Genomic DNA, 15772 nt, shown 5'->3' with positions numbered 1-15772 from the left:
AGTATATGATAATTTCATCTCATTAGTATCATATTTTGACTCAAGCTAATGTGTGCTGGGGGAATTAGCATTTATGTAAACTGCTATGATAAAATTACAGAACAGTATGGTCAATACTTAAAATTCATTTTAATAATCTAGATGTAAACTTCAGTCAAGCTATAATCACGAGAAAAAAGAAAAAAGACTGTCTTACCTTGAGGAAGAAATATGACTGGCATTATTCAAACCTCCATGGATGGTCTTCTCACATCTGAAAGCCATTTCATATTTAGAAATGGTACAATAATCATATATAAGATCTATACTGCACTTGTGAAAACAAGGCTTAATGTGCATCACTTTCTATTTTCTACAAACATAAGCAGGTCCATCTCCACATGCCAGGCAATACTCACTGTAGCCTTTGAAAAAGGCAATGACAAAGATTTGTTTAGGAAACAACATGAACCAAAGTAAAAAACAAATAAATAAATAAAAAGGCATTAACCTATTTCAACTTTATACCAATCTACTCCTCGTAATATCAAAAATTTACCTAGCACACCTCAGAGGACATAACTGCACCCTAACAAAAACTAAGAAAGTTAAATAACTCACAAATATAGGTACAACATGCCTGCAACTCCATGTTCTCATGCCATCATACACATGACTCAATCAATGGGTCCTATTTCAGTTCTAAAGCAAGTAGCCAAATCATCTTAGGGTAATATGAGAACCAAAGAGGGAGAAATTAATAAGGTGTGGCTCTGGGAGTCATATAGTTTGTGAATAAAAAGCTAGAAGGGTGTTCTATTGAACATCTGTGTTGCCTACAGTAGAGCATAGTTGCTGAGAGTGGAACAAGAATGAGTGGAAATATTGTTTGGAAAATAACAAAACATCTACATTATGTTCTATGGCCAAAGATAGCAGAAGAAAATGCCTACATATACCATTTGTATAAGTCAGTTTTGCATTACTGAGGTTGCCAACTTCATCCTCATATTATGATATGTGGGCAAGGGCACAAATTCCCAACAGCAGAAGTGCTACCCTACCACTCTACACATATATTGTACATAATATACACAAATTAACTGGAAAGTAATATTCAAATTCATGTTACTGCAAACATGTGAAACTGTTGTTCTGTTCAGTCTTACAATGAGAAATAATGACATAAGCTTTTCCACAGGTCTTATTAAAATTCAGCAACACTCACCAAAGCTTCAAACTATAAACTAAAATTAGGGTCATTCATACGTAAGTAATACCAGCTGGTTCCTTCTTTGAACATCAGCTGATGACAGAAAAAATGAGTATCTTATTGAATTTGATGAAAATTAAGCAAAACTCTTATCCATTATATCCATCATGACATGTACATCCATTTTCATGATGAAGATAAACCATGCAAAGTTTTAAGAACTGTACATCTAGCTTTTAAACATATGATAAAAAACTAGTGTTTGGGAACAACATGCAAGTGGGTGTAAAAGTACATAATGTGGTTCCATTTTTAACTTGAGCAAAGAATCTCTTATGCATGCAATTACATTAAAAATGAGAAATCAATATTACTTGCATAGCTAATAAACGTAAATAGGTCTGGGCTAAACCTAAGCAGATTATGGGTATAAGTTTGGCTCCAGCTTTGAGGATTAGTAAAATGAGGAATATTCTCAAGTTTGATTAAACTCAATTTTAATTTGTAAACATATTCATCATCTTAACACATGCATTATTTCTTAACCTCATGAATATCCATGCAAGAGTTCACAGGTTTAATCAAGCTCCATCGTGAGTTACCAAAATCTAAGACCTAAAATCAAAGTATGGAACATATACACAATTGGACATAATGATGCAATATGCAGCTACATCTTTTCACATGCATTATGTTCTTACCCTGAAAATCATCCATGCACACTTTCAGACCTGCATGATCAAGTTTCATATGATATATATGAGGAAATATGAGATAAAAGACAGATAAACACTGAAGGATAACAAAGACTACATTCTCCCACTCTTCAAGTAAGAGGAATTTGTGACAGAAACATTAAACATAAAAAAAAATCCATTTACATAATAAACTTTCCTAAGGTTCAAAAATAAAAAGGAAAATCAAATACAATCAAGAAAGTAAAATGTCAGAGATTTCAAGTTTAGCTGCCTGATCATTTACGCAGAATATGTGATTATGTAAATAAACTGATAAGTTATTACTCATTTCCTTGAGTAACCATCTGGGGTAATAAATAAGAATGAGAATCAATCAGTCACACAATTTATTGCAACAAATTATCTAAGATTCATGACCTTATTTTTCTGGTAAACAAAAGTTTTCTTAATAATCTTCAAATATTCAAAAAATAGTTTTTCTTTTACACCTCCAAGCTTTTCCCAACCTTAGTGAGGCAACTTTAAGAACAGATGACCAAGCATTTGAAAAAATTCTCTCTGGGCTCTTAATTTTTCTCTTTTTCTATTTTTTCTCTTTTCTTTCTATCTGTCTATATCTGTCACCTGTTCCCACCTGGAACTCCCCAAAGAGGGTGACTTTGACAAAAGACTATCCAAAATGAGTGGACTCCACTTCTTAGCCCTTAGTGCCTCACCCATGACAGGCCGCTGGCGGGGGTAACTCTAGTGCAGCGTTTGCAAAGGCACCTACTTTACAGAGTGATAATACAAAAGGGCAGGATTTTCTTTCTCCCACTCCTGCCACTCCAAGTTACTTTCAACAACAAAAAGGAGATATTTCTCATGTAGCATTCTCACTCCCTATCCCCATGGACAGAAGAAAGATATATGTACTAACTTCCATTATACTGTATTCTGCTCCTAATTTCATAGCTTTAATTCAAGTTATCATTCAAACTAAAATTACTCTGACATCTCATCTCTAAAAACTAAAGTTTTAATGAATTTTGCATTCACTTTCAGCATTTTCTTCCTACATACATCATCAAACAGTGTAACATTCTAAATAACCCATTCTCTGATGCATCAAGTATCAGGTCACCATCTGCATACAAAATTTCTGGCAATTCTTTCATACAAAATATGCTGCAAATGCATGTGATTCCCAACCATTCCTCTATCTCCATTTGAAATATCTAATCAGTTCCTTACATTACTCTTTGCACTTCTTTCAAGCTTTATACTTTGTCACTACCATTCTCTAAGATGAGTTCAATACACTCTTGCTCATTGTACAAACTTCTCTTTTACATCTATTTACCACAGATACAAGTTGTTCAATAAATTTTCAATAATTTTCTCTCGAGCTTTACTTTCCATTCATTTATACAAATAAAAACATTTGCTTTTCTACTCAGGACCACATATGTACCACTCTCAGCTCCCCATTAATCTGTTTTCTAGCAAATCTAACTTCTTTTACACTTTCCATCCTCAACCAATTTTCTTACATTTTTATTCCACCATGCTTCTTTCAAAAGGCATATACCTCAACTCCTTGATGCCCAATCCTTGTGGACTGCCATCCATCACCACAAAGTAACTTGTGCCATTCAGAGCTTGTACAGACAAGTATGAAAACAATCCTATACCTATGACTGTGAACTTCTTTAATGATCCATGAACACGTGCATAGCTAAGTAAGTAAAAAGCTTAGTTTTCAATCATTAAGCTATGTAATACATCAACTTCCATATTACTATTCAACTAATTATAAAAAAAAATGAGCAATGCATAAACCATAGTTTTTACTTCATAAAACTTCCTGTATATCTGCCATTCTGACTGTACAGATGTACCTTACTGATGTGCTTGTCCAAAGAGTGGAAGTATCCAGCCCTTACTTGATCTTAAGGTGTTTTAGTGAACTAGTTACTGTTATGATCTCACAGTTCTGTAAAAGATGTAACATCTCAACTCTGTATTTTCAGTGAACTGGCTGCCTAAATCAAAAAACCATTCCATATTATCTATTTATCTTACCTACAGTGCTATATAATCAGGCAATCCCAAATAACACTCCTAAGCTGAATCCATATCACCGAAAGAAAAAAATTCAAAACAGACTGTTGCTTACACAGATACTTCATGAGGTTTACTAATACTTACCACTTTAAAATATAGGTATACTTACATGGAAAGAAGAGCTAAGTTCAGGTCATGAGTAGAACTGTTAATGTTACCCTCGCTGCTCTTCAATTCACATTCTAGTCTGCGTAAGTAAGAACAATATCCAATAAGTACTGGAACTAACTCCACAACAGAAAGACAATGATATAATCAAAACAGGTAGGTGTATTAACAGATATTTTGGAAAATATCTACTCTGCATTGATAACATTTACTTAATGATTCAATAGTGGCAGACTCATTAGGAAATCTTATTCAATGTGTTCCTGATTTACTGCTTGGCAAACCTGTTTCAAAACTGAAGAGAGCACAGCCTCAAGCCATCCCCCATTACCCAAAAGGACCATCTACCAGGAAGAACAGTTAAAGTCTGGGCCTTAACATGATATGGCAGGAGAGTGACTTGGATTGAGAGAATACTGGAATACTGGATGGAAGACTAAACAAACTTATTCTGCCGATGAAAGACAATGGGTCCTATCATGGACGGATGTCCTCATCATGGATATACCATGATGGAAAAAATGGGCAAAAGAAAGAGACAGAAAGTAAAAATCTGAGGGAAAGAAAAAAGAGAATAGTTATAGGAAATGAAAAAGAAAAAAAGAAGGCTTAGTGTATGATATATGCAAGGAAATAAATGTTCATTCTACCCTAATAGCTTTTAGTTTGAATAAATCAAAAACTGAAGTAAGCAATCCTAACATAGATGACAGATGATGATTCCGAGTATCACATCAGCACTCTTATTTCTGGATAATAATACTATTATTGAATAATAATATCAAAGCCTAATAAAGAGGTATTTAATAAGCATATGTGGGAAAGTGATTAGAGCTACTGACCATAAGCCCACCTGAGTATGAATCATGGGCATGCCAGTCAGTCTACAGCTGACTCAACTTTCATCTTTCCTTTGGTATGGGTCAGTAAATGGGTACATGGCTTAAGATGAGGTACATACATGTATGCAGTATACAGTTGATGAGATAGCAAAGATTAGGGCATTCCACTGTCTGTGCCATCTCAGCTTTCAGACATGCCAACCCTGGTCAATCAATGGTGGGCATATTCTTAAAACTCCATTTATAATCTCATACGCAAACACTCCAAAACTTCCTGTTTCTAAACACCAACCTCAGGGCTTTCACAAGAGTCTGCTGCTGTGCCATGAGAAAATTGACTTGGGACCGCAAAATAGCAATCTCTCCATCTTTTTCTCTTAGCTGTTCCTGAAGGTCTGCAATACTATCTTCCAGAGTTTGACATATTGCCTGAAATGCAAAGTCACATCTTTCAGCATAAAATACATGGGCTGAGAACTAACAGTCATGTCTCAGTACATCACTCAATTTATTTACAAGTCTTTCTGGAAAAATAATGTTGTATCCATCTTTTTAGTTCCCCTTTCATTTCCATGGAGTGAAGTTTCTTGTCATAATATTCTTTTTATACTACTGATCAAATAGAATAAAATAATATGAAGCACTGATCCATTTTTTTGCCACTAGAGTGGGTCTGTTCACATATGAAGGAAACACTGAGAATTTTCATTTTGGTTATCTTAGGACAATTTTACCAAAATTACAGACAAAATGATTTGACAGCCCTCGATGACAGACTGAAAGACAAAGCTGGGGCGACATACTTTCAATGGGCTGAAGCAGGGAAATGAAGAAGTCCGGAGAAACAATGAAACTAGCCTATGGGGATTAGGTGTAGATCATGGGTCTGGTTTTGGTGCACTGCACATTACAATTAGAGTAAATATGAGCAAATGAGGTCATTGTTTTTGATTCTGGTGCTACCTCACTACAGCATAAAATCATAAATAAATCTCAAGTAAAAAATTACTATTATTATCATCATTATCATCAGTCATATCAGTATGAGTTTAACACCATCCTTCTTAGCTGTCAGATGTGCCTGTGAGTGATGTGCAACATAGTATCCATAACAGGATCTAATACCCTTATTTTTGTGATTTTCCACTGTTCTATCACTTCATCTTTTCTAGCAGAATTTTTCTGTGTGTTTTTTGATGTTTTGCTAGTTGCTTATCATACTTTAGTACTGAAAAGTGCTATAAGCTGTGACTCAATAAAGAAAAATATTCCTTCATGTGTGCTTGTGTAACATATCGTGGATCTGTGGGAATGTGGAATGCTCGCATTAGCCTAAGGTAAAGGGCAGTGTTTTTTCTCTGTGTTATCATCCATCTTCTCAAAAAACTTTTGTCCTTTTCATGTTGTAGTACAAAGAAAATACTCAGAATTGACGTAAAAAAATACACATTCAGGTCACTTCAGCTAGGGAAACAGTACCTCTGAGAAAAATTGGTGTGTTAAAGGCTGTATGCATATGATCTACCCTATATAAATGGGATAAATGGGAAAAGGAGTTAAAGATATCAGGTAAAAAGAGACAGACACTTTACTCCTTAATAATCAACCTACCATGATTTTTCTGATGTACAAGATTCTTCTATGAAAGTTACACACAAGATAAATTTGTCTTCCGAGACTATGAATTACATAAACAATACTGACCCGACTCTCCTCCAAACTGTCATGGGCATTGGGAGGATCATCTAAGCAGAAGAAGTCACGAACGCACTTTTTCTCCCTGATTCGAGCATGACCTGTCGAAATGGAAGACAATATTCTAATAGAATTCGTAATGCACAAAGAAATACTCCTAATACTGTATGTATATAATGAACTTGATTAACAACCAAAGTAAAATGTCAATTCATTATCTTCATAGTATCTATACCTTGGAACAAACCAAGATGATACATACTGACCATGCTTTTTGATATCCTGCCATTAATTGGAATCACCTTTAAAATGCTTTAAGATTACCATATTAAAACGGCATTTCAATCAGGCCATAACTAGAGCAACAGATATTATCAATGTCAGCATATTCCATAAACAGTGCTTTAAGAAAAAATATGGAGCAATGATTACATGTGACTGCATATAATCATTATAATACAATGAATGGTTAGCATAATCAAAAGCAGATTTACGTGCATTTTCACATTTCATGTTAACTTACCAATGATATTATCAATGAAGGCCTGTAGCCCAAGCTGACGGTCTTCAAGAAAGACAGGATCAAAATTGTCTCCAAACCACCTCTTTGGAGGCAATGCGAACCTTAGACCTGGGAACTCTCCTTTAAGCTGTTACAAAGATACATGAAAAGATAAGTACAAGTTTAAACCAATTCAAGAACAAACCATTTTTACTCACACTGTCAAGATATAAGAAATTCATTTTTTTTTTTTTTTTTTTTTTGCTTTGTCGCTGTCTCCCGCGTTTGCGAGGTAGCGCAAGGAAACAGACGAAAGAAATGGCCCAATCCACCCCCATACACATGTATATACATACGTCCACACACGCAAATATACATACCTACCCAGCTTTCCATGGTTTATCCCAGACGCTTCACATGTCTTGATTCAATCCACTGACAGCACGTCAACCCCGGTATACCACATCGATCCAATTCACTCTATTCCTTGCCCTCCTTTCACCCTCCTGCATGTTCAGGCCCCAATCACACAAAATCTTTTTCACTTCATCTTTCCACCTCCAATTTGGTCTCCCTCTTCTCCTCGTTCTCTCCACCTCCGACACATATATTCTCTTGGTCAATCTTTCCTCACTCATTCTCTCCATGTGCCCGAACCATTTCAAAACACCCTCTTCTGCTCTCTCAACCATGCTCTTTTTATTTCCACACATCTCTCTTACCCTTACGTTACTTACTCGATCAAACCACCTCACACCACACATTGTCCTCAAACATCTCATTTCCAGCACATCCATCCTCCTGCGCACAACTCTATCCATAGCCCACGCCTCGCAACCATACAACATTGTTGGAACCACTATTCCTTCAAACATACCCATTTTTGCTTTCCGAGATAATGTTCTCGACTTCCACTCATTCTTCAAGGCTCCCAGAATTTTCACCCCCTCCCCCACCCTATGATCCACTTCCGCTTCCATGGTTAGATCCGCTGCCAGATCCACTCCCAGATATCTAAAACACTTCACTTCCTCCAGTTTTTCTCCATTCAAACTCACCTCCCAATTGACTTGACCCTCAACCCTACTGTACCTAATAACCTTGCTCTTATTCACATTTACTCTTAACTTTCTTCTTTCACACACTTTACCAAACTCAGTCACCAGCTTCTGCAGTTTCTCACATGAATCAGCCACCAGCGCTGTATCATCAGCGAACAACAACTGACTCACTTCCCAAGCTCTCTCATCCCCAACAGACTTCATACTTGCCCCTCTTTCCAAAACTCTTGCATTCACCTCCCTAACAACCCCATCCATAAACAAATTCATATTATAAAGAAATTCATATCATATATTAATATATTCTCAAATCATCAAGCCTCACTGATACCTAATAGTCATGGAATACTAAGACTTAATGAAAGCATTCACTAAACTGTCTGGTTTACAATCACCTTCACACATTTACCTGTCAACAACAGTGACATAAATTAGAAAATACTAAATTTCTCCATTCTTTCACTTGGACCATGTCAACTACAACTGTACAATGGAAACAAGGGAATACCCCAATCTCTACCCCACCCACCAACAAATACTTATCTAAGGATTTTAAAGGAAACATTTCTAAATTGAAAATGATAGAAAAGATAAAGTCACAAAGATAGCATAACCTGTTTGTACCTTGTCATATATATGTGTACAAATACAGAAACAGGAATGCCAAACAATGTAGGCAAACTTGTGTTCTGAATTCTTTCCCTTAGACCGGCTCAGTACTGTTGAACTCTGGTGAAGCATACAACAATATCATGGTAATAGGATGGCAGCTCAGAGCCCACAACAAATATGATATAGATCTACTGGGCACCATGACTTAGCTTAAAGAATAGAAATGCTGAGAAAAGATGGATTGATATAGAGCCTAATGCGCTAAAACTATAAGAATTCAGGAAAAAAGTATTTTGTCATCCATGTTTTTATGAGTAATGTATGCAAAGATTAATGAAGAGAAGGGTTGTAAGTAATTATAGGGAGAAGTGGGTAAATAGTAATCAAAAATGTCTGAACAATACCTTAAATATGTATGTAAATAACTAAACATGAAAAAGACAAGAAAAACAGATTGGAAAATTTGTAATATAAACTAATTAGAAGGTGTCAATATGTCATATAGCAAATTCGGGGTTGTCATACATCTGACAGGACCTACTATCCTAAAACTTCGTTTAATGGGCCATCACGTTCGTAAGTACAGAAAGTTCTGCATGTCGGGGTAGCCTCAAATTTTAAGTCTGCTACAATCAATTGGTCAAGCCTTTATATTTTTGTAAATCACAAAAGTCATGAGTCTTCAAAAGAACCATTCATACTTTGTTTACAAAATATGGGACCTGCCATAATTACCCTTCTATTAAGACGAACAAAATCTGTGTAGCGACGAAACACAAACCACTGATCTCCGGTAGGCTGATGGAACACTTGTATCTTGAAAACCTGTGAAATTGTCCAAACTCATAAATTTCTTAGTCTCAATCTCAGTTCAGAAATAAACCACTTGAATGCTCTCATCAATGAGTAAAAAACACATTGTTCTATGAGTCTGAATGCATACAAAAAAATAAGAAGGAAAGACTGCTTTTGAGGTGAAATAATTTTTTCCCAAAATACACAATTTCATATAAAGGCACCAAAATGATAATCTCATGCCATCACTCTTTCAACTTGTGAATGTGCCACAGTGTAAAGATCTGTTAACAGCAAGTAACAGAAAATAAGTCACATCATGCTAAGAAACTTTTTGTCTACATCTAAATGAAATACACCTATTCCTGAAGGGTAATACAATGAAAGCAAAATCTTTTCAAAACATTTTACTTACCAATTATCTCCATGCCTATTAGTTTCAAAAGACCTAAGTGAAGATTCACAACATTTGCAAAAGAATTCTTTATGTTGATATGGGTATCACACCTGTGAAGCAGTCACCATCTGATGTGCAATATGAAAAGTAGCTTTGAAAATACTGATTTCCCTCACTAAATTTGTTGGTCAGCCACTGACAGGTTGAAAGCTCAAGTTCCCTGAACATAAAAACAAGTTCAGACAATAAATGAGGAAGGAGACAGAAACTCATCTGTACATACTTATGTAATTGCATGTACTGGAACAGCCCTGAAACCTGATCCACCTATTATCTTCAGCAGTTCTGACAGGTGGCACAACAGCTTAAGAGAAACAAATCTCTGAATTTTCTAAAGTTATTTTTCTCCATTACGGCCATTTTAGCCATCAACAGGTGCGGCCCCTTAAAGATGAAGCAATGACTAACCATTACAAAACAAAATGGCTAAAGAATATCTAACCCAGAATGCAAAAGAAATGATAAAAATACATAATTCAATAATATTAAATCATATCCCTTGATACGAAAATATTGATGCTCAGGTTAACATTCTTAAAGTTAAAAATCTGTGAAAATTAAGACAATTTACAAAGATTGACAGGTACTGTACATGCTAAATGTAATGACCACAGATAAGAAATCCCAAATTAGATACAGATCAAATGCTATATAGTGGAACATAAGTCTACAGTACAGAATAGAATTCAAAACCTTAACTACACCTAATACTTCCTTTAAGCTTTTCTTTCTTTTTAAGCTACAATGCCATGGGCAAGTTATGCCTTAATCATATCCATATCATTCATTCTGTCTGGTTTTGATGCATCACACATAAAAGCAAGAGAATGGAAACATCTTCGCCACCCCTGCTTCTGCGAGGTAGCGCCAGGAAAACAGACAAATAGGCCACATTCGTTCACACTCAGTCTCTAGCTGTCATGTGTAATGCACCAAAACCACAGCTCCCTACCCACATCCAGGCCCCACAGAACTTTCCATGGTTTACCCCAAGCGTTTCACATGCCCTGGTTCAGTCCAATGACTGGATGTCGACCCTGGTATACCACATCATTCCAATTCACTCTATTCCTTACACGCCTCTCACCCTCCATTATGATCAGGCCCCAATCACTCAAAATCTTTTTCACTCCATCCTTCCACCTCCAATTTGGTCTCCCACTTCTTGTTCCCTCTACCTTTGACTCGTATATCCTCTTTGTCAATCTTTCCTCACTCATTCTCTCCATATGTCCAAACTACTTCAACACACCCTCTCCTGCTCTCTCAACCACATTCTTTTCATTATCACACATCTCTCTTTCCCTTTCATTATTTACTTGATATATACTATCCCTGGGGATAGGGGAGAAAGCATAATGTACAAGCATTCCTGCATGCTGTAGCAGTAGTGCCTGAAGACTGGCAGAAAGCGTGTAAAGTGCCACTTTGTATAATGAGTGTATAATGGTATATAATGAAACAACTTTACAGTATGATATATTATGCTATCACAAAACAAAAAAGCATTACCGTAAATCTGGATCGTTCTTCCAAGACCTCATACCCAACTATTGGCATACGGTACAAGCAAGTGTTGTTGCCGTTAGAATTTTGTGGAAACCCAAGTGCAGCAAGAGGCCCTGCTATAGGGGACGAATCTGTTGCTTGCCCTGTTGATGGTTTGAAATTGAAAATAAGGAGTATTAAATCAGAAATAGCATGTACATTACTTATATATATAGCAGATGCATAAATAAATAAGGCAAAAGTCTTCCTCCAACCCTCTTAAGTCTCTAGCAATGCAACCTCACATTAACTCTAGTAAAGCATAACATGAGGGTCCTTCTATATGCAGATGAACACAGAAATTACAATACCCTGACACCATAATAACAATAATAAAGATACAGCACTACATAACATAATTGGAAAAATGGGTCACCTAGAACAGAATGTCTGCATCTCTGCTGAAATCTTTAACTGCTTTTTAAACCCCAGAGAGCCATGAATCCAGCACAAAATCTCCAGTGATCTTGAAAGGACAATCATCCCCAGTGAACAAAACACCAACATTGCAGGTATGACATATGACACTATCAACATTCATTCTATACACCAATGACATTAACACAAAAGATACACACAAACTAAATGACCTAACAACACTAAATGGCAGTAGATTTGAACAAGAAAATAAAATCCCTTAACAGCCTCTACAAACAATTTATCAGCTTCACATCTATCTAAGCCTCACCTTACTGGTCTACCATTCTCTAAAAAGCAAATTCGACAAAGCTGCAAACCACACAAGTAGTGCAGTCAGAGCAACCACAAACACTCAACAGTTACACATTGGAAAATAGTCTACCAATACAATCCCACTTCAACTTGCTTTGCACTCAGTTCTATGAACCAGCACTGGTCCCCACCCAATCAAACCACTCAATAACCAAACCTCAAGTAGAAATGAAAAGGTAACTACTGTCTCACATATCAGCAACCTCTATTCACAGATCCCCCACACCCAACAATAATATAATGATAAAACAAATATACACCAAAATAACCCAACAAGCACTAAACAACTGCCCTCCCAACTTAGTCTTAAACTCTAACCCACCAGACATACACCCATCAAAACCTACATTCCCTTGAGAAACACGTCACACTTTCCTATCAATGCCCTGGACATCATTCACCCCTACAACACCAAAAACACCAATTCAACATATCCCTTACCTTATCATTTCTTACTCAATCAACCCTCCTCACACTAAACATATTTTTCAGATGTTTCATTTCCAACACATTCACCTTTTTCTATATTTTCTCATCTAAAGTACATGCCTTGCATCTATACAACATGCCATCTTCATCTTCTTAGACAGTGATTATCTATCTATCTCTAATGCCCGTTCCCTCCTGGAACTCCCAACAAGGGGGGTGCCACAGCAAAAGAGTCTCCACTTACCCCTGTCCCTAAAGGCCTCCCTCACATACACCATTCCATGCATTCTTCCTCTGTTTCTTTCCCTCCAGTGACTCCTCCTTCTACACATTCCTCAGTGCTCCCAGGATCTTAATCCCCCCACCTGACCTATGACTCACTTCAGCTCCCATGGTTCCATTCACAGAAAGTTGACCCTCAAACAATGATGGACATAGGCTCATACAAGTGAACTACTGGCGATGATCGTAAGTGCCTTACATAAGCAATACTGTAACATAATCAAGACATAAAGTATATCACTTGAACAAATCATAATAACCATTCCCTTAATTACTATAAATTTTTCATTATCGTAACTAACACTATGGGTAATCACAATCTATGGTAAATCTTAATCTTGATTTCTGTCTTGGAACCATTAAGTTTATTCAGATGCTTTACTCCATTTGTCACTGCCTTCAAATTCAAAATTTCCAAAACAATATGTTTTAAAGGAGCTGCAAATTAAATATCATCATATGGAAAACACTTCACTTTACCAAGCACAGTATCCCATCGTTTACAGTGGCCTTGCTTACAATGAAAGATATCAACAGTTTACTGCAAGATCATATACAATAAAGCCATTTCATATAAGGGAATTTTCCTTAAAAATACCTTAAAGCATATCACAGCAATGCACCACACTTTCTATTATCTGTTCACCTGAGTCTGTAGTGTGGTCTGAACTAGGCGTAGAATCTGTAGATGTAATATTACTGCTGGAGACACACCATCCTCTCTGACCTACACTTGCACTCCTGAAAGAGAAGTAGATCTAAACACAAGAAGTCATGATGGTTCTAGATGCAATAAAAGTGTTCTTGCAGTCTAACTTGATAGCCATGGATTCACAGCCTGTTTTCTGGAAAATAAGGTCTTTGCTGGGATCAGAAACTCCTTATATCTGTTAGAATCATGATTTAAAGAACACTGTAACAGGCATGATCCAACAATCTCTAATATGATTTCTGGAGTTGCGAACTAAAATGAATGATTCTACATGGAGGTATGCTGAAAATATGATAGGATTAGAATATACAGTATGCTGAAGATATGATAGGATTAGAATATACAGTATATATCAACTTAGGATAAAGCACTTTAGAGGAAATAAGGATACTTTACTCTTCACATATGAATCTCAAGTTAAATTTTTGTATGTCAATTGCTCACTGATCTTACATCCACAAGATATGTGTGAAAGACAAAAAATACTAACAAAAATGATTAAGGGGGAATCAGTCTTGCAGTGGAAACTGCACACCTTGCTCCTCGTACAACTTGCCTTTCATTTTGACAGGGTGATAGAAGATTGTTATTCCTGTTCCCATTTGCTGTAATACTGCCATGATTATCCAACATGAAATTAACAACACTTCCTTCAGGCAGGATCTCAGAATTTAAGGCTTCCCTTGATGCAGAGCGTGAAGCTGATCTCGAGTGTGAGGGTGTAGCTTCTCTAGAGGCTGCCATGCCTCGGTGTACTGCTGCTTGCCGCTGTGCCATAACAAAGGTCACTCTCTAGGCTAATAAAAAACAAATACAAAGAGAATTACAGCCTTATATTTAATACTTTTTATCATCATGTTTCCTATGGGGAAGGGTGGCAATAGGAATGGATGAAGGCAAGCAATTATGACTTTGTAAATGTGTATATATGTATATGTCAGTGTATGTGTACGTATGTATATGTAGAAATGTATATCTATGTGTGTGTGCATGGGCATTTATGTGTACACATTTGTATGTGGGTGGTTGGGCCATTTTCGTCTGTTTCCTTGCACTGCCTCGTTGTTGCGGGAAAAGCAATATTGAGTATAATAATATATTTGCTATTTCCTGCATTAAGAATAGTGGACTGAGCCTTAGAGGGAATATCCTCATTTGGCCCTCTTCTCTGTTCCTTCTTTTGGAAAAGTGGGAGGGGAGGATTAACAGCTCCCTGCTCCCTCCCCTTCTAGTCGACTTCTACAACTCAGGGAATAAGTGGCTTGAACATACAGGAGGGTGAGAGGCGTGCAAGGAAAAGAGTGAACTGGAACGATGTGGTATACTGGGATCACATGCTGTCTATGGATGAAGCATGAAGTACAATATAGGAGAACCCTGAGGACTGTAAAGTGGAAATCAAATGTTAGTTAAGTACACTATATTTGGGTTTTGTTTAGCCTAAATTGTGGGCAAGGATTTACATATGGAAAATGAGTTTTATTGAATAAAAAAAATAACAAAATCTAACATCATAATCCCAGAAAGTGTCTATAATTTTGTCTGTCTTTTTTAATAGTTGAAGATATCTTGTTATACTTCCTACATAATGTAAATGCACACAGACATTGGGCCATGATAAATAAAAGCGCAGCTTCACAACTGTTCGCCTACAATTTCAGGACTGCGTTATGAATATTCAATTGAAAGAAAAAGCAACAATGTCAAAACTACAGGAGCATGTGAGTGACACCTCATTCTTGTCATGAATGACTTGTGCTTCCGTGCTTGTTGTCACGCGACCACTCCCACCACAACCCCTTGACACATCAGAACCAACTCCCTTACGTCTCACACCGATAATTACTTACCGTCACATCAGTCCCAGCCGAAGAGAGCATGTGATAATGTGCGAGAGTACGGAGAGCGGAGATAAACCATTGAGGGACGTAGTAAACGCCTTCCAGGACCCTCCCACACACACCCTAGCACAAGGGCTTGCAACAAGGTCCACTACAGTCC

The 15772-nt window shown here is 36.8% G+C and overlaps 1 protein-coding gene across 3 annotated transcripts in view; it reads right to left on the bottom strand.

The window, feature by feature from the left end:
- The window catches only part of Snx16 (sorting nexin 16), a 29440-nt gene extending 13668 nt beyond the window's left edge, over window positions 1-15772 (bottom strand). For 2 of the 3 annotated variants that reach the window (XM_071674131.1, XM_071674132.1), the window contains exons 1-10: window positions 15622-15772; window positions 14328-14568; window positions 13706-13800; window positions 11581-11720; window positions 9552-9641; window positions 7165-7291; window positions 6651-6742; window positions 5239-5375; window positions 4106-4183; window positions 197-253 (exon numbers count right to left, since the gene is read on the bottom strand). In XM_071674131.1, the coding sequence (XP_071530232.1) occupies window positions 197-253; window positions 4106-4183; window positions 5239-5375; window positions 6651-6742; window positions 7165-7291; window positions 9552-9641; window positions 11581-11720; window positions 13706-13800; window positions 14328-14548 (1037 nt within the window). In that variant the 5' untranslated portion in view covers window positions 14549-14568; window positions 15622-15772. Of the gene's footprint in view, window positions 1-196; window positions 254-1893; window positions 1924-4105; window positions 4184-5238; window positions 5376-6650; window positions 6743-7164; window positions 7292-9551; window positions 9642-11580; window positions 11721-13705; window positions 13801-14327; window positions 14569-15621 lie in introns of all 3 variants that reach the window. The other variant, XR_011714132.1, reaches the window with a different exon arrangement.

The sequence above is a fragment of the Panulirus ornatus genome, chromosome 19, assembly GCF_036320965.1.
Source record: "Panulirus ornatus isolate Po-2019 chromosome 19, ASM3632096v1, whole genome shotgun sequence".
NCBI classification, from domain to species: Eukaryota; Metazoa; Arthropoda; class Malacostraca; order Decapoda; family Palinuridae; genus Panulirus; species Panulirus ornatus.
This window is presented reverse-complemented; position numbering and strand designations above follow the sequence as displayed.